At 39.5% G+C, this 19,232-nt stretch overlaps 1 protein-coding gene across 1 annotated transcript; it reads left to right on the forward strand.

The window, feature by feature from the left end:
* Positions 1-18,680, forward strand: crip2 (cysteine-rich protein 2). Its single transcript, XM_081347767.1, has 8 exons — positions 1-97; positions 12,101-12,195; positions 15,161-15,218; positions 15,860-15,994; positions 16,175-16,243; positions 16,367-16,461; positions 17,021-17,078; positions 17,313-18,680. Exons 1-8 carry the CDS (start codon positions 55-57, stop codon positions 17,378-17,380), a joined length of 621 nt encoding a protein of 206 aa, XP_081203893.1. The 5' UTR covers positions 1-54; the 3' UTR covers positions 17,381-18,680.
* The last annotated feature ends 552 nt before the right edge of the window (positions 18,681-19,232 follow it).

Here is a 19,232-nt window from a genome sequence, read left to right on the forward strand (position 1 = left end):
CGGATTCAGCGCGTGCAAGACAAACCTTGTGAGAGAATCCAGTTTGAATTCACCATGGCTTCAAAGTGCCCTAAATGCGAAAAGACTGTATATTTTGGTAAGTTTGAGTTTATGTTTACGTTTCTGGTTTATTCTGTAGGCTACCTCTTTTTAAAACTCATTCACCGTTATGTTTTGGTATGATGAATGACTGACATCCACGCTGTAACTTATACTCAAGGAAAGCGATAATTTGTTTAAACAGGTGTTGATAAAACCGATTTATATCGCTGAGGGTTTGTGTTAGATCGCATAAATCACTCGCAATTAGGAATCTAGTTTTACTTTCTAGTGGCTTACTTACCCGCTTTCATAACTCTCCAAAATTAACACAATCTTGAACCTAAGATGCGGCACCTTCCATGAATACGGGACACTTTGGTTTCCCATGACTTTTGCAAAGCATTACAGGGACAAATTCTATGCTTTTAAGATGTGAGGAAAACAATTAAACATTATTTTATTAATAATTGTGTCACACAAAATTAACTTGGTATGAAAAGTAACTAGTTGTAAACAAATCAAATGTCTGCATCCTCCCCACTGACACTTGGCAAATCATGTCATTTATAATAAACTGTTTAATTAACTAATTTTACTGATCAAATGTGTCCAATCATTTAACAAATTGTAAGGGGGGAAAATCGTTTTTATTTTATATATAAATTTTATGTGTTGTTTTATATTTTTAAGAATTTAAAATGTTTATATTTATTTATACATTATATTTATTAATGAATTAGTTTTATACATTTAATTTTTATATTTATTTAATGTTTTATTTTATGTAGAAAACTGCAAAATCTCACAAATCATGGATTTAAACTGTATTTAGACATGCACTGTTGCATATTCAAATTAGTTTTTGTGGTTGATGATCATCATTTTCTGAAGGCTATTCTCATCCTTACCCGAACCATTTGTTGAGAAATGAACCCGTCATTTTTAAGCTTTTCTGGCCCTATTTTGTTGTACTGTATTTGTGGAAAGTACCATACGTAAAATGAAATATGTAAAAATAAACTTTGAATGTCAGACTGCTGAGTGCAATAGCAGCCAGTTTATATTCATACAATTTATTGCCCACTTCTGTAACACTAATAATAAATAGTTGTGTCTAAGTCCTGTCTGCAGTTGTTACAATCATCTTTTTTCTCGACATAAACTTTGTTCCACTCTCTTGGCCAGATGGGCTATTTTTATAAACACTAAAATGAAAGCTTAAGTTGCTGCTGTACATAGACTTAAATGTTTTCTTTAATAATACAGCATGTGGCTCTTGGTATGGAAGTTTGGGGAGCTGAAAGATGTGTGAATGACTTGCCTCTTCTCTTCATTTATACCCATTTTCTAGTCAGCATTGATGTCTGCTCAATACATCTCAATCCATTAAACGGTTGAATAGCCTCTCTCCCACTTGACCTTATCATCCCTGCTCTCATATTTATAAGGTTATTCATCAGTGCATCAGAGCCTGTGTGCTGGAAACTGAGATGATTATTCAGCTCTTATTTATGTTATATTAATCTGTGTGTCAACCGAAAAGCCATAACACACGACCAATAAAGCTGTCGGGTTGTTTTGAATCGATGGTGTGAGCGAGCGAGGTGCTGTTATATAAAAGCATGTGCAGCTCTTTCCATGGCTGTGTGTTTAGTGGGTGGGCAGAGATATCTCTTTTGTTAAAAGCTGGTTTTAGCTTCAGAATCATGATTTCACATTGGACATCTCCCATCAACCTTAGACCCAGCAATATGCAGAATGATAAACATGACATAGGTCAAATACAAAAATTAACTATTTTGTTTAAAGGGTTAGTTCACCCAAAAAATGTCGTTCCAAACCCGTAAGACTTTCGTTCATGTTCTGAACACAAATGAAGATTTTTTTTTTGATGAAATCTGAGAGCTTTCTGTCCCTCCATTGACAGCTACGCAACTACCACTTTGATGCTTCAAAAAGTTCATAAAGAGATCGTAAAACTAATCTATATGAATCGAGCGGTTTAGTCCAAATTTTCTGAAGAGACATGATCATTTTAAATGATGAACAGATTCAATTTAGGCTTTTATTCACATACAAACTTCCTTGACCGTCAAGGAAGTACGGTTGAGCTTCTGTTTATGGTCCCTGTTTATATGTGAATAAAAGCCTAAATTAAATCTTAAACCGCTCGATTCATATGGATTAGTTACGATCTCTTTATGAACTTATTGAAGAGTCAAAGTTGTAGTTGCGTAGCTGTCAATGGAGGGACAGAAAGCTCTCAGATTTCATCAAGAAGATCTTCATCTGTGTTCTGAAGATGAACGAAAGTCTTACGGGTTTGGAACGACACGAGGGCGAGTAAATGATGGCAGAATTTTCATCTTTGGGTGAACCCTTTGAGACACAGGTTCTTAAGTCATTATGGCTGGGTTTGATGCAATATTTGCTGCATTTAGATGTTTGTTTTACCATAAGGGAGGAACCAGAGCTGTGTTGCACATGTTGCTGACGCCACAGTGCTAGTGGTTCATGATGCCATAGTGCAGAAGAAAGGACAAAGCAGGGTTTCACCCAAGACCTCGGCTTACGTCACGAGGGAGCTGTTTGAGATGCGGGTGACTGTGCTTTTATTAGACTCACGTTGAAGCCAAGACACATTCCATACAGCTGTGGAAGAGCAAGGGTGCGGTTCTCCACTTCTGGTTCTCAGAGTCAGTCCTTTCCTCTGAATATGAAAATGTCACCGAGTGGAATATTTGAGGGTGAAGGTGAAGGCTGCATCCAAATCCACAGTCTAGACATGGAACGAGCGGGAAACAGTTTATGAAATAAAAATATGTAATAATAATCTATTGTTTTATTTATTTATCATAGTTTATATGATAAATGTGAGTATAATTATTAAATAATTTTGATCAAAAAAAGATCAGTATTACCAAATTCAAACGCAAACGCAGCTGCTCCAGATGGTATTTCCAAATTGAGTTTGTGGGAGTCAGTGCATGTGTTCCTGTAAATTCCTTCCTGTCTATATCCTGTTTCAAACCTAATTGGTAAGCCACTGTATTGAGCGGAAACTTTTCAGTTGAACCTTTTATTCATTTATTGGACAGCTGTTAGCAGATGCTGTGGGTTTTCTTTTTTCTTGATTTTCGCATTCAAATGTGACGCATGGAATCAGTGCTTTCCCATTTTTCATACTTTGCTTCCATGAAAATAGGTGGAACATTTGAATTTAAGTCTGTTTGAATCTGCATTATATCAATTTCCAGATCTGTACACACACATTACACAACACACCTTTAGAAGCAATTATGCCTATAAAAACAAGTGCAGCTATGTAGGTAATTCCTGCAACATCCCTTTCTCCTTTGAAAGCCTGCACTCATTCTTGAATAGAAGTTAAGAATGCTTTCTTTCTTAAATGCCAGTCACATCAAAATGTGAGAGGGCATCTCCATCATGTCATCCTTTGGTTTTAGTTTAGATACAGACAGAACTCATTATCCTCCTGTTGGTTTAATGGAAAGTTGTTTAACCCTCATTATTCCTTTTCATCTATTTTTTTCTTTCTCTGTCCCCAACTCTTACCGTCTCTCATCCACTATTACTGGCTGTGTCCATTATAAAACCCTGTGTCTTCCAGGTGGCTACCACACAAGCTGTTTAAATGTGCAGAATCTGTTACATAATGCCACTTTTTGCCTATTGTTTAGGGGCATTGCGTAATCTTGGGAGTCAGAATTGGGGGCCATTCTCCTTGTCTGTCAGGATTCCTGGCAGGCATGAACCTCGACCATAGTTGCAAGATGTTTTTTTCGCTCTTGTTGCAAGGTTAGCAAGAAGAAAGACCTAAGCCATCATGTAATTATACTTGTGTTTATACTAGTCTTTAAACTCACATTATTCTGATTCGACCTACCCGAAGGCCTATAATTTGTCTCCATAAATTTGCTCTACCTGGAGACGCATCAAGGGAAATTGAATGCTGCTGCTTGTATTTTTCCCCTCTAGATTGTTCATAAATCAACCCATGCATGTATTATTAGAATTTATTGAAATAAAAAAATCTGAATTGTAACTGGGCGAATCTTACAAAAATAAATGTCTGGGTCAGATTTCACCCCTAAATCAAAAGACAAAAAAAAAAAAAAAAAATTTGTAGCATAATTAAAATTATGCTTATTTTAGGACCATTGTTTTTGTTTTGTTTTTTTATATTGTGATTTAGTTTCTGGGCTCTATTTTATGACAATTAACATTACCCCCAAATTCCTATTAAAGTAAGACATCCAAATATTTTTTTTCAGCATTTCCTATTATTTTCCAATGCTGATTTAGATTTGTATTACAGTATTACAGTTAAATTACTGTATTTACAGTGTTTTTTTTAGTATTTAAATCAGCATGAATTAGCCAACAAGTCAGCACAGAAAAGGCAGCCATAGTAAATTAAATTTAAATATTTAAGTATTATATCCATATTTTTCATATTATGGTAATGAATACTGTTGAATTAATGAGAACTGAACTGAGAAATGGGCTTAATTGTCATGAAAAAATTACAATACAAAAGATCCCCTTGTAGTCAATAATTTTATCCCTTAAAACTCATCTTTGATTAACAAATTGCTGTAACAAATAACGTAAAAGTGTGATCGTCAACGAGTGGATCTCTGAGCTGGTGTGAGTGAGTGGAGGCGGGGCTATTTTTCATATTCATTGAACTGCATTTACTAAACGAGGCAAGGGTGTAGTTACATTCAAGCTATTTTAAGGCATGAAGAAATTGTTTTCAAGGAAAAAACGTTTAAATTTGTAATTTTGGTAGTTTGTGACGTCAGAAACGTCAGCGATTCCAAACCTCGTTTTTGAGACAGTCTTTGGTTCACTGCAGATTTAAGGAGAAAATACTCAGCAATGGTGTCGACTTATGAATTTACACATGGTTTGTCTCAAAGCATATTAAAAACACCACATAGACATATAAGCAAAATTAAAAGCTTGAGTTACACCACAAGGGGACTAGTTTAAGCAACAATTTCTTACTTTTGATTTTGGAATACAACCTGATCCTGGCATGTTTATGTTAATAGGTTTCATGATATCCACACAACCATTGAAATGTGTGGATCACTGATCCAGGATCGGTAGTGTTTTTATATTGACTATAATTGGGAAACTGTGAGGCCGAGCTCCACGAGGCAGCATTGATTTGTACTGACAGCCGTGGGCAGCACAGTAGCAGCCCAGAGCATACAGTACATGCAGCTCTCATTCAGGCCAGAACACTGAAAATCATGAGGTTGCTTAATTTATATCAAGAGGAAACTGCGCTAGACTGAAGAGACGACATCTTGCCGTGCCTTGCGTCAGCAGAGCCACATCTGTACAGCATGGGCCTAAACCACACCCAGCCTTTCCGCACTCCTGTTAGGAAATTCACAAGCCACTGTAAATTGGAAAACCAAGCTCGCAATCAGACGCCTATTGAGATTTGTTTGGAGAAGGAACTGCCATTTAAGGAGTTGATGGTTACGGGCAGCGTCTCAAAGAAAGGCACTGTTTGCCACCATAGAAGAGTAGGGTCATTAACAGAGCTACAAAACATGCTTTGAGCGCAGAACATGCTATTTATAGTCTGAAAAAGCTGAGGATCATGGGAACTAACCACAGCAATCATCTCCCTGGTTAATTGAGCCAGGAAGTGCATGTAATGATTTTGTGTACATTTGACAGCATGATTTGACCCAGTTTTATCTTGGTTTGCGTATGGCCTGCAGGCCCTCAGGTGCAAGGCTAGCGGGTCAGGCTGTAATCAGTGACTCGAAGCAAAGCGCCACGTTGGACCCAGATGGCGCGCATCATGTTGCTTTTGCAGTAGGAGAGGATACAGTCAGGGAGAGAACGGGTTCATTGTAGTGCTCTCTCTCTGAACAGATGGGTCCACATTATTGGCTGCTGAAGTGGAAGCAAATCTGTCCTTGCCTTTCAAATTGATTTCCATGTGTACGACCACAGTGAGAAAGATATATAACACATGTAATTTTGCCAATCGTTTGAGTCCTAATCGGTTAGGGACTTGCATGGCTGGTTCTTCAAGCCAGGTACAATTAATGTCAAGCCAGTGCCACCCATTGACTTGTATGTTCATATTCTTTTTTTCTAGATATAGTTTTGCTTTTTCAGTTCTATAAAAATCCTTTTTAACATAAAGAAAGTGTCTGCTGAGGATAATGGAGTAGGTTTTAGAGTGCATTCCTGCTGCGGAGCCCGTAGGGTGTTCAGCTGTGTAAATGTTGTTGAGGCCTAGTGCTGTTTATTTGTGATTACATCTCAGCATATAACAGACCTTCCTTATCATTCTCTCCTTGCATATGATGCACAATATTCTAAAGAAAATGTTTGTCTTCATAATCTTTAATCTAAAAGAATAACAAATTGGAGTAAACTATTAGCTCTAGAAATCAGTGTGATTTTTAATTTTCGATAATAAATTCAAATAATATGACAAGTTTTCAATATCAAGAAATATAACAAACTGTTTTTGTACAGCTAAAATAACTGATAGCGGCTAAAACATGCAGCCATGTAAGTTAAAAATGTCCATGCCCACTCAGGTGGATACATTTTCTGTTTTTGACCACAAACTTGTACTGAATTATAGCTTAAACCCACCTAACTGACCCTTCACTAAATCCCTCCTTAAAACTACTTACTGAAGCCATAGCCTTGTGGGTAGCGCTCATATAGCGTTTGGGCATCCGAGTTCAAGTCCTGGCATGTGGTCTGTTCCCTTCTGCTCTCCTATTACATCCTGTCACTGCTTCAACTGCCTTATCAATAATAAAGGCCCAAGTTTTATTGACTAATTCTACCTTAACAACCTTTGTTGTCCTTCATTTTCAAAGAAAAGCTTTTATTTTCAAATGTAAGTCTATGGATTGTTTGAACGTTTGGATAGTTTTTATGGAAATTATCCAAAAATATGTTAAAACATTGTAGCTATAGCTTATAATAGAGACAGAAGGTTCCCGGAGACGATAAAAGTGGCATTTTTTCAGTTCATCTTACAGCTCTCTTACAAACGGGATGTTCTGTAAAGCTTGTCTGAATTAGCAAGGAGGTGGAGAGAAGGGTCAATCACATCAGTTAAAAAAATTATAAGCCATGATGGCTAAAGAGAGACGCTAATGACTACGAAAACGGTGTCCCTATGTTCTAGTGATAGAGGCATATGTTGTGCCTAGACAAACTTAATAAGAGTGATTAAATGGAGACTGATGTTGATGCATCCCTCTCACGGCTTGAGTTTTCTGGCAGTGTAGGACTTTTTGAGAGCCTCTTCTATTCTGGAACAACCCCAGGATATTGGGCATGACATGTTTGCAGAGAAACTTATTTATGCAACATTAGGTTCATAAATCTTGCTCTGTATTGTTGACTTCATTAAATCTCATGTGACTCTCGTTGGTTAGAGAGAGTTGTGTGTTGTGACTGATTTGCTTCTGAAATGATTGCTGACTGCGTAGTGTAGTTCCATTAGCCCACATCCAAACCTGCTGAGATGGCACAAGCTCATTCGTGTGAAGTCGCTGAGGGTTTTGTTTACTCTCCCTTCGCGCCCCAGCCAGAACACATTAAACGAACCTCTGTGTTGCTCACGGATCATTTGACCCGATCCGTGGTGTCAGAAGTGTTCTCATCTGATTTAATTGTGGGAGCAAACTGAGGGAAAACACACAACCCATGGCTGACAGGAGATGTTACCTCTACAGACAGTACCGGCAGGACTAAAGAGATTACCTCTGCAATTCAAAACAAAGCACTACGCTGCTTATCTGCAATCAGGTGTACATATTGCACTCTTAACCTCTGCTTGTACCTCTGAGCTGGTCTCATTAGAGCTGGTCATTGGGAGGTATTGCAGCCTCTCGTATAATCTTACACAACTGCCCATTACGGCTCTCATGCATCTAAGCCTCGCATCCAAGGTAACCTGACTCTCTAATGAAACACTCTCTGGTCTCCCTTGTCTCTCCGGGCGAATGGATCCCCTCAGGGACGCACAAGATGACAGTGCTGTTAGGATATCACTATAGCCGTTTCTGTTGGAAAGCAGAAACCAAGCTTGCAATTTTTTTTCTGCGGACAAAGCTGCTTGTAAATATACCACCCAAGACACTGATTTCCTTTGGCCGTAGTAAAAGGATGTGTGTTAGACTGTGACTGGAGGTCGTCCAGGGGTATTCTGCTTGATGAGCGATTAGCGATTCCCTCCGCCCACGCCAAACAACACCAATAACTGAACGGGCTTCCCAGCAACCTCACACTTGTACAACAACAGAAGCCCTTTTAATGGCGGCTCTGTTCATCTGCACTTCGTCAACCACCACGTACACACACTTATCATTGAATAGTGCTCACTGGCTTTGGCTTCTTCCCTGTGGAGATGTTTTCTCTCTTTAGGCTATATCTAGTTGGGCCATTGCCTCTGAAATCACACTTCTGTTGGATTAGCTTCCTGCTGTAAACCAGTGATTTATACTGTCTGGGCCTCTGTCTCTCCAATGTGAGCTTAGAATTCATTTATAGGGTTACATTTATAGTACATAACAATTTAAATGTTATATTTCTGCATGAAGAGCAGTATAATCACGCACATCCCAGTCAGGTACGGGTGCTGAATCTCATATAGAATGCAAAGTCACAAAGTAAAGATCTGCACACCGGAGAGCTCCCATTCACAAAATTTATTAAAAGTGTGACATTTCGGGCCTTTACGGCCCTTCCTCAGACTAACAGGAAATATTGTATTTCCTGTTAGTCTAAGGAAGGGCCGTAAAGGCCCGAAACGTCACACTTTTAATACATTTTGTGAATGGGAGCTCTCCGGTGTGCGGATCTTTACTTTGTGACTTTATATTTCTGCATGAAACCATTGTTAGTTAGCTATATCAATGTGCACAGGACATCAATGATTCCTTAAATCATGTGTCCGGGTAAGGAAAGTTGTGCTACCACTTTTCTAGGCAATCAAATTTATAATGTTATCAGACGTAAAATAAAATGTAAAAAAATCTGGCAGACTCAAGCAGGCACCTGCAATTTATAGAGACCAGAACTTGAGGGTGGACTAATTTGACTTGGGCCAGTAAAGGCATTGATATACCCACCTAAGTTCTTCGCTTAAGGCCCTTCAATCGAAATCGAAGAACGAACTGCTGTGACATAATTTTGAACAAAATCGAAAAACAAAAATTAATGTTTAATACGGTAAAGCTGTAGATATTGTAAAGTGCTATAGATATATAAACGTGACATGACTTAACTAGAGTGCTGAAATGCAGAGCTCGTGCAAACATATCCACATTGCAATGATCAGATGCTTTTCTAATGCTTTAGTAAAAAAAGCTTGCTGTTTTCTCAATTTTGTTGTGCTTATTTTGTTACCGAGAGGAAAGCATGCAGCACATATCTACATATTCATCTAACGTTGCTCTCAGCAGTGTGGGCGGCATGAGGTGATCGATCACAATATATCGCTGGTCATGTATTTTGAACTTCGATTTACCCCTAAACAAAGAAAGAAAACGAAGAATGAACTTCGCCCGTGAGTATATCTGGGCCTCTAGGGGTAAAAAGTTTGAAATGCCTTTGCAGCAGTGTACTGTTAGCGAACATCTACATGTCCTGGAGATTATCACTTTTTAAAGATCCATGCCCACACATTTCAAATTGTTCCTCTGCCTCTATATGTGGATATAGTTGGGTATCTCAGTGAAGTAGGAGTTTTTGCTTTACTTTAGCTGTAAATAAACTCCTCCTCTGATGGTGAAACTGATCTCTGCTATATTGACCTAGACCCCCCCAAGAGACGGACTAAGAGGGCTGTTGAACAGACTGAACTAAAACAATGCTTTTCCAGGCGGGAAAGCAAGGAAGGAGAGGAAAACAGGAGGAAATGAACTGTTCTCTCCAGCCGATTGTGCCCCTTTTTGATAAGCGAAGGTGTTTCCTCCAGAGTGAGAGAGTTGTCCCAGCAGGCCAGTGTTATGCATTGTCTTGAGAGTGAGGTATATAAATGGAAAGAGTAATATTAGGTCTGGGGAAGTCTCCCGGGACCCTCCTGAAGAAACAGGACAGGAGGGGAAATGGAGAAGTGGGTCTCTGTACTAAATGTCGTCACTTAGCTGTCCAGCTGTAATAGCCCCCTGCCACTGCATTTCCTTGTGTTACACGTCAACACGTTTCTGCTTAGAAATAAAACAATGTGACCCGGACCCCGTATCATGAGGCCAGTACTTTTCATTGTTTTTATGGAATATGATCTCACATTGATTGTCAAAATGAAAATGCACAGACCAGCAAACATCCTCAAAATATAAAGCTAGCCTGGCTCTGAAAACTATAAAAATCCACCATTAATAATCTTGTGTGGAGAATCTCGCTCACTTTTGCCTTCACGACAGGGAGAGGCTCTTTGTTTTAACCTTCTGAGGAAATGCACAACATACTTTGGTACATACTTTAAGGATTGTGGATTCTCAGACAGGAATTTTCCATGGCATATTCATAACTAATCAGGAGCTGCAGGCATTAATATTTGAGTGGAAGGGAAACTTACAGCATAAAACTAGCTTCAAAACCCTTCTACACTGTTTAGATGATAAGAGATTCTAGGGTGTGGTTCCGGGCAGGTTCACTATCAGCAGCAACACAATATAATAATAATAATTCGTTACATTTATATAGCGCTTTATCTGAGACCTCAAAGCGCTTTACATAGAAGGGGGGAATCTCCTCAACCACCACCGATGTGCAGCATCCACCTGGATGATGCGACGGCAGCCATATTGCGCCAGAACGCCCACCACACACCAGCTTACTGGTGGAGAGGAGACAGTGATGAAGCCAATCAGTATATGGGGATGATTAGGAGGCCATGATGGATAGAGGCCAAGGGGCAAATTTGGCCAGGATGCCGGGGTTACACCCCTACTCTTTTTCGAAGGACATCCTGGGATTTTTAATGACCACAGAGAGTCAGGACCTCGGTTTAACGTCTCATCCGAAGGACGGTGCTCTTTTGGCAGTATAGTGTCCCCGTCACTATACTGGGGCGTTAGGACCCACACAGACCACAGGGTGAGCACCCCCTGCTGGCCTCACTAACACCTCTTCCAGCAGCAACCTGTTTTTTCCCAGGAGGTCTCCCATCCAGGTACTGACCAGGCTCAGCCCTGCTTAGCTTCAGTGGGCAACCAGTCTTGGGCTACAGGGTGATATGGCTGCTGGTCATATATATAATATAATCACAAATTCACAATATGACGCATATACTGCTTTCAAAGTTGCATACTCCCTGAGTAGATACATTTTAAATGAGTACTTAAAACCATTTTAAAAAGTGAGATCTATATAGAATGACTGTAACCTGGATATTCGTTGTGTCATTGTCTTGTGGCCTACCTGTGAGTTGCCTCACTTCACTTCCATTCACAAATCCTCTCCTGTGGCCTCTTGGAATAGTGAAATGTCCATTGGATGCACACCTCAGAATCTCGCCAGTAGTAGTATTTCATCTACTATATATTAGGGAAGAATGCATTCAGATATAGCCATAGTCTTTTATAATAAAAAAAGTGAAAGTGGCATGCATGGAATTTGCCTGTATTTAACCCATCCAAGTTAATGCACACACACACTGCAAACTGTGGACACACACACCCAGAGCAGTGGGTAGCCATTTTTGCTGTGGTGCAACCCAAATTATGTGTCTCATTTGAAATTCTAAGACATGCATCACTGTTATTGCTACTCAGAGTTAGGGATTTGAACAAGCGCCTAACCCTAAGTTTTAACCATTAGTGTTATGTACATGAATTAAACTTCAAATTCTGAGGTGAAAAATCCCATAGCAATGCCTCAATACCCTAGTAACTCTCTAATAATTACACTGACTTGGCATCCACTGACCAACCCTAGTATTGGACAGGTTTTTCATGTGCAAACTCACATTTTCTTATCAAAAAGTGTAAAAATCAATCGTTCTCTCTTTTTCATCTCCCAGCTGAGAAGGTGTCGTCACTGGGGAAGGACTGGCACAAGTTCTGTCTGAAGTGCGAGCGCTGCAGTAAGACCCTGACAGCGGGTGGCCATGCTGAGGTAAGACTCACTACTAGATCTCACACTACCTCTCTGCAGTCTAGTTGGGGAAACTCAAACTCCAGCAGCTGAGTATTGACTTTATGGCACTGCACGTTTCCATCAGAGGATCGGTGCTCTATTTGAAGAGTCCAGCACCAGGACTGATGCCTGTCACGTGGCATTATGTGTGTCAGGTGCTAGCGAGACAACGTTTTAAGAGGTAGTAAATATGAAACAATCATGAAAATACAAAGGCAAACCAAACCGTCACAAAGCCTATTCCATGCTACAATAAGCATTTTCCCTTCTTTTTTCTTTTGAAAAGCTGTTGTAATCGTGTCTCGTGATTGTGCTCGTTTTCAGTGATTTGTTGAAAACTTGCTGGACAGCTTTGTACGTCCTGGGTGTTCCTGTGTGCATGACTGTGAGCCAAATTAAATTCTCCGCGACCTTCCAGCATCCTGTTACATCACACTGTGATGACTGTGTCTAGATCGGAATGGCAGCAGAGGGCAAAGGACAGGGCTGTGATGTTTTAGAGCCAGAGGAATTGTCGTCATCATGTTGCCTTGAGTCTGTATTCCACAAGGATAGTGTAGAGAGTAGGAAACAGAAGTGTTGCATTTACTCCAGGAAGAGTCACAAATAGAAGGAATTCTCTCTGTAATCTCTGTGTAAGCATATTAACATCCTCACAGCTCACATCAGCCTAAATGTGGATGTAGGTCAGGTTGCCATGTTGAGATTTCTGTTGGTTGTTACATGGCACAGGAATGAAGATGGGTTTGTGAAGACGGGTAAAGCACATGTGCATTTCTCTTTAAGACCATTGACTGAAGTTAAGATGATCACCCCTTAGTGTCCTCAATGGATTTAAGCAGGGTAAAGCGAGATGATTTATGGGAATAGGGGTGGATGTGATTCTTGGTTCTGGGAAAAGTGTGGGCTGGTGAGCTGCTCTATATGACCGGTGAGAGTTGACCAGTGAGAACTGTAATGGGAGCTGGTGGACTAAGTGTTGTATCTGACTTAAACATCACACCCACAGACTATTCACTGTCCGTCTAATGCATATTTCACACAAAAATGTTCTCAAAACAGCAAGATCTTGATTTTGCAATTTACAGGAGTCAAGATGTGTGCATCAGAGGCCCTGTTTACACCTGGAATTAAGATGCGTTTTGGTCGATCGGATCACAAGTAGACGAGGCAGACACATTCCCGTTTACACCCGTCTCTTTTATCCACTTTCAACCACTTCTGTCTTGATTTCTTTAAGGGGAGAGTCTATGAGCAGGTAAATGTATCGATCAATCAATCTAATGGACAAAATAAGCTCAAGCAATTTACACATGAACACAAGACGATGGAAAAATATACGGAGAGCAGCAGCTTTAGTTTCTGCTCTGAAAGCCGCAAGATCACGCCGAACTCTGAGTGCATGTTTGAAATCAGAGATGGTGAGAGAACATTGTTATTGGTACGTTTTTCGTCTTCAAACCAAACTTAGGTCTTCAGCCAACAAAGTTTAAATCCTGTCTGGCTAGCACGCTTCCCATAATATTTACGCATTAGTTCGGTAGAGGAGAGTGTACTTTTGTGAACACATTCGCCCACTTGAGTGTTTACACCACAAAAGCAGTCCGGACAAATGCGTTTGACTACTTTTGGAAAAGGTCGAAAGTGGACAAGCTCAAAACATTTTAGACCCCGTTTACACCTGTATTTAGCGTCATCCACTTGTGATCCCATCGACCAAAACACATCTTAATAACAGGTGTAAACGGTAAAAGTGGGTGAGCTGAAGCAATAATAACTTTAGAGACCGTTGACCACCATTTGCCAATGCAGAGTGACCCCATGTGGTGATTTGCTAATGGGAGTGCAGATAGTGAAGCTCACATGATCTACCGTTGGATACTGCAGTCAGAGTTAGAACGCCTGTTGGCAAACTAACTAGTAATTCAGAGAATTGATAACCTCCAGTGATTTAAAACGCTGTCAGTGTAACAGCATCTTTAGGGTCTAAACTTGGTTCTTTTTCAATCTGCCCGGAATCTAAATGGTCAAGATGTGCTATTGTTAGCGGTTTCACAGAAGAACTAGTCACTGGATTTGATGTTTATGAAGTTGATGGCATTTAATCTTTTAGAAACAGCTAGTATATTTCCTTGAGCACACATTTCAGATTCCCCAATAGGATCTTTGCTATAATAAGCTGTAAAGTTGACCAGACTTTATGCTTAAGTCACTTGTGAGACTAAACTTAGGAGTGTTGGTGAAGTCCTAAAATTCCCTGCTAGTCGTCGGGTTGGGCTACTACTTCAGGGTCCCGATTGATCTACACCAGAACCACCTCTGTAGTACGCCAGTGTAGCTTTTTTTTGTTGTTGCCTTTTTTAGAAGTATTAATATGTTACAACATCATCAAGTTTTCCATCATGGGAATTGAGGCGGGAAGGTGTCTGCAGTCTTTGTTGGAATGTGGGGCTCATTACGCTTTTTTCCCCCCCCCCTTGCATACTTCTGTACTGGCATATGGCCACACTTCTCTGCCCTTTCCGTTCCTTTATCCTGACCTGCGCAGCTGAAACGGTCACACAGTTGCCGTCTGACGGTTCCCATGGCAACCCTTTCCCGCCATGGCCCTCACCAAAGGGGTCTGGGAGCAACTACCACTGAAGAATGATCTGTCCACAACCTTCCATATACACACACAGAGCCACACTCAAAGCACGCAAAGACACATAGAACAGCAACATAGACTAGTAACTGCTGTGAGTGTTATCAGGGAGAGGACACCAAGATAAGCACCGTCTGTGACATTTACTGTAGGATAGTGTACAAGCAGCGGGTTAAATCGGAAACTTAAGCCAGCAAACACGCACTCGTTCAATTGTAGAGTCTTGATTGATGGAATATAATTCCTTATAATGGAATATAATATACTGACTGGTTTTTATTCTGTTTCACATCCTCACAGCATGATGGGAAACCATACTGCCACAAGCCATGTTATGCTGCCCTCTTTGGTCCAAAAGGTGAGATAACACAATTAGCATTTCAAGTCGAAGTCCTGTGACATCAACATAGACCTTCTTTCATCTTTGCCATTTTTAAAAGGAATGAAAGCGAGGCTGTGAGGGATAGACATACATCTGTTTTTAAATTGTTATGCTGATGAAACCTTTCCAAGAAACTTTAATGGAACAGAAACTCCAGACAACATGAGCTGTGGAAAATTATAAGTGATCTATAGGAGCTTTACAGCTTTTTACAGCGCTATCCCTCACAGCCTCGCTTTCATACCTGTCATGGCGCTGCTCTGAATGAGGTCTATTATCATGGAACTAACTGTTCTGATCTCTGCCCATTTATATACAGTGTATTAGGTTGTGAAATGATTGATTTGACTTAGATTTTTGCTCTCTGGTACATATAGCCCATGGCAAAGAGTCTAAAAAATTAATAAATGGTTACATATAAAACATTGTTATTCTGAAAATAAAGAGTGCCCTCTGCTGGGCATTAGGAATCTTCTTTTCTTCCACTGGCAACACTTTACAATAAGTATCAATGTTATTAATGTAGGTTAATGTTAGATTATATACTATTGTTCATTGTTAACTATACAGTACGTGAATAAGGTGCATGATAGTGGGATATTTTCATGAATATGTAGGTGTGAACATTGGAGGTGCAGGATCATATGTGTATGAAAATCCCTCCAACAATTCCCCACCCGGATCCACCGTGGACTCCGCACCCAAACCTCAGGAGAAATGGGTCCCAGCATCTTCAAGACTGCCATCTAAAGGTACAAACAGTAGAAATCAGCTGACTTATTCTGATCTGTACTGAATGTGTAAGCAGCAACATAGAGGTTATACTCATCTCCCTTTAGCTACAAACAATTGTGTTTTAAATGTTTTGCATTATGACGTATGGCAAATTACAGTTTATTTGAATCATAGAGTGAATGCACCTCTCATTTCAGCTGGAAGCATCACCACCTTCTCCGGGGAAGCAAACCTCTGTCCCAGATGCAACAAGAAGGTCTATTTTGGTATGTTTCTCTCTGTCCTAATAACATTTCATACTGTGTCTTGGATTTTAATCGTAGGGAATGATTAACAGGAAATGTAATGGAGCTAGCAGAATAACATGTTCTTTTACATACTTACGGCAGCTGAGAAGGTGACATCTCTGGGGAAGGACTGGCATCGCCCGTGTCTGCGTTGTGAAAGATGTAAAAAGACCCTGGCAGCAGGCAGCCACGCAGAGGTGAGAGGAAAATAAAGGTTGCTTATAGTAGAAGTGCATAGATGGATGCCATGTTGCTTTTATTAATTCTGTCCATGTAAAAGAGGTTAATCAAGAATCAATTTTACATTATAAATCTTGAATAAACCGCTGGGCATCTGTGGGTCATTAGGTAATAAATCAGTTTGCTGGAAATAAAGGCCATTAGCAAGTATTAAAATCTTAATTTACAATTCCCAGTTTGTTTGTTTTTGTTGTTTATGAAAATGTTCTTTGGGAGGAAGTGTACAATTAGTCGTAATAAAAATGAAATCTCAATATGACTTTGTGTGATAATTACATTGTGTAAAACGAATATTACTTTTGTATCAACTTTCCTGTGACCCCATAGAAGCCAATGAAATAATGTTTTACATACTGTACATGCATGTACACAATACATTTTTTAGCTGATATGCAGGTCTTAATAAATGAAAAGGCATTGAAAAAAATTAGTGTATTCAGTTGGTAGTGATGATACCTATACAATTATCAACTGAATGCATTAATCTGTCCTAAAATGTGTTTTTATGTGTTATAGCACGATGGTCAGCCCTACTGCCATAAGCCGTGTTATGCTGTCCTCTTCGGCCCAAAAGGTACCGTGAGACTTTTCAACTCTAGGGGGCGCTATTGCTTAATTTTCTGACAATAGTCTGGTTTCAAAATAGTGTAGTTTTTTATTAGCATTAAAGATAAAGCACTTTTCATGCAATTTTTTATCTTGATCTCCCTTATCTATGATCTTCTGCTTTCTTAATTACTTGATGACTGTATATGTCCGAGTTAAATTGGTTATTAACCCAGGCTGATTGACTCTTTTGGATTTCTAGGTGTAAACACTGGTGGGGTTGGCAGCTACATTTACGACAAGGAGCCCAACACGGAGGCTCAGCCTTGATTTTCAATCTTTGGGAAGCCCAACTACACTAAAAACAACAGCCACTACCAGTACCTCACGCACTTTCACATATTGCCCCATTTTTTGCCTTATCATGGATCTTTCTGCAGAAAAGTGACGCCACATGCTACAACCATGCCTTCAGCTCCAACTGCACCACTGACAGTCCCTTGGGCTCTTCTTATTGGTCCACTTGATAGTCCTCTACCCCGATTCCAACTGTCCGCAACAAGAGGAAAATTTGAGCTTCGTGATATACACGCACTGGTCAACATGATCGTTTCTGACTTGTCCTACAAATTAATTTAAAGATCATTTATTTAATTGTATATACAGTCTTTGTTTGTGTAGTTATTACAATGTTGCATATAGCTCCCCTACAAAGGACAAAACCAAGACCCCACTTTCACAATACTGCATGTACAGTAGGACGTGTGTGTTCTAGTAGCAGATAAAACAACAGAAGTTCACTTGGGGAGCTTTGTTTTATGCAGAGGAGCCGTGCTGTTTGAAAATCCTGCTGACAGAGAGCTGAATCTCTCCTTAGAGGTTTCGTGCAGATGCTTTCAGGAGCACATCATCATAAATCTAAAAAATATTCTCAAACCCAGATTTACTTTTTGGCCATATGGCAACATTCCTGAGATAAAAAAAATTTAGGAGAAGTTCTTCAGGATGTACACGACAGTAAAGTAAAATTGCCAAGCTCCTATTTTTAAGAGGAGGACAGATCCTGCTCCCGGAGGACCACCGTCCTGCAGAGTTTAGCTTCAACTCTAATTAAATACACCTGAACCAGCTAATCAAGGTCTTCCAGATTACTAGAAACTTTAGGCTGGTGTGTTGGGACAGGATGGAGCTAAATTCTGCAGGAGCAGCTCTGGACACCCCTGATTTATGGGGTAGCTAGTGGAAGTCCACAGGGACAGTTGGTGTATGTGATTGATGCTTGGTGACCAAGTAGCTGCAGCTAATATTTCTGATGCCAATCTAGTACTGTTACATAACGCATGGAAATGGATTAAGGAAAAGATAAATCTTTTATATTGTTTGTGATTGAATATTTAGATGAACCCCAGTTTCTCAAAGTGTTGAAACTGAAGTATTACGTTTCCCTTTAGTTTGTAGTAAGTTCGACTACATTCTTATTGAATGTACATTTGTACTCTTGACTGTTATTGTTATTTTGATTTTTGCTGTATCAGGCCTATTTTCTTTTGAGAACTTTCTTATGCAGAGCCTGCAAGTCAAGTCCTGCTGCTTCTGTATGTTTAATCCCATAATAAAGTTTACAAAGTGCTTTTCCCTCGTCTTGGATTTCTTATTTAAGTCTAGCTGAATGTGACTGCTGTATTGAGACATGCTATAACAAGAGTTGTGAAACTGATGAAGATGTTTTCTTAATTTGTGGGTGTTTTTTTCTGTTTGCATGTGTTTTCTTCATTTGCAGCGTGTTGAGCTCTCTCGGCCATGGTAATTTTCCATTAATAATGGAACTTTGATAGTGCTTTGATCCTAAAATACTTTTTGTAACAATTAGTTTTCCTCCATTTTACAATTAAGGGTTGGTTTTGGGAATACTCTTGTGATCTTAGATTCTCCAGTTAAGGTTATATTCAGTCAAATTAGATCTGCTCAGTTTTGTCTGTGTATTGATTATTATTATTAATAGTTTTATACATTTGCTTCAAAGAAAAATGTAGAACTGTGTGAGTCTGTAGAGCATTGGTGCTTGAGACTGGTATATTTGAAAACTTTATTCTTTTCTTTTTTGAAAAAGCTTTTGTGAATAGAGCTTCATTCATTTTTTATTTAAAAAAATCTGCTTCCAAAAGAGTTTCAAAATTAGTGA

This window comes from Scardinius erythrophthalmus, assembly GCF_964197995.2.
Source record: "Scardinius erythrophthalmus genome assembly, chromosome: 19".
Taxonomy (NCBI): domain Eukaryota; kingdom Metazoa; phylum Chordata; class Actinopteri; order Cypriniformes; family Leuciscidae; genus Scardinius; species Scardinius erythrophthalmus.

Coding starts and splice junctions, on each gene's coding strand:
- crip2 (XM_081347767.1), top strand. CDS start 55: ATGGCTTCAAAGTGCCCTAAATGCGAAAAGACTGTATATTTTG. Junction 16,462..17,020: donor CAGCAGGCAGCCACGCAGAG/GTGAGAGGAAAA, acceptor TATGTGTTATAG/CACGATGGTCAGCCCTACTG. Junction 17,079..17,312: donor TGTCCTCTTCGGCCCAAAAG/GTACCGTGAGAC, acceptor TTGGATTTCTAG/GTGTAAACACTGGTGGGGTT.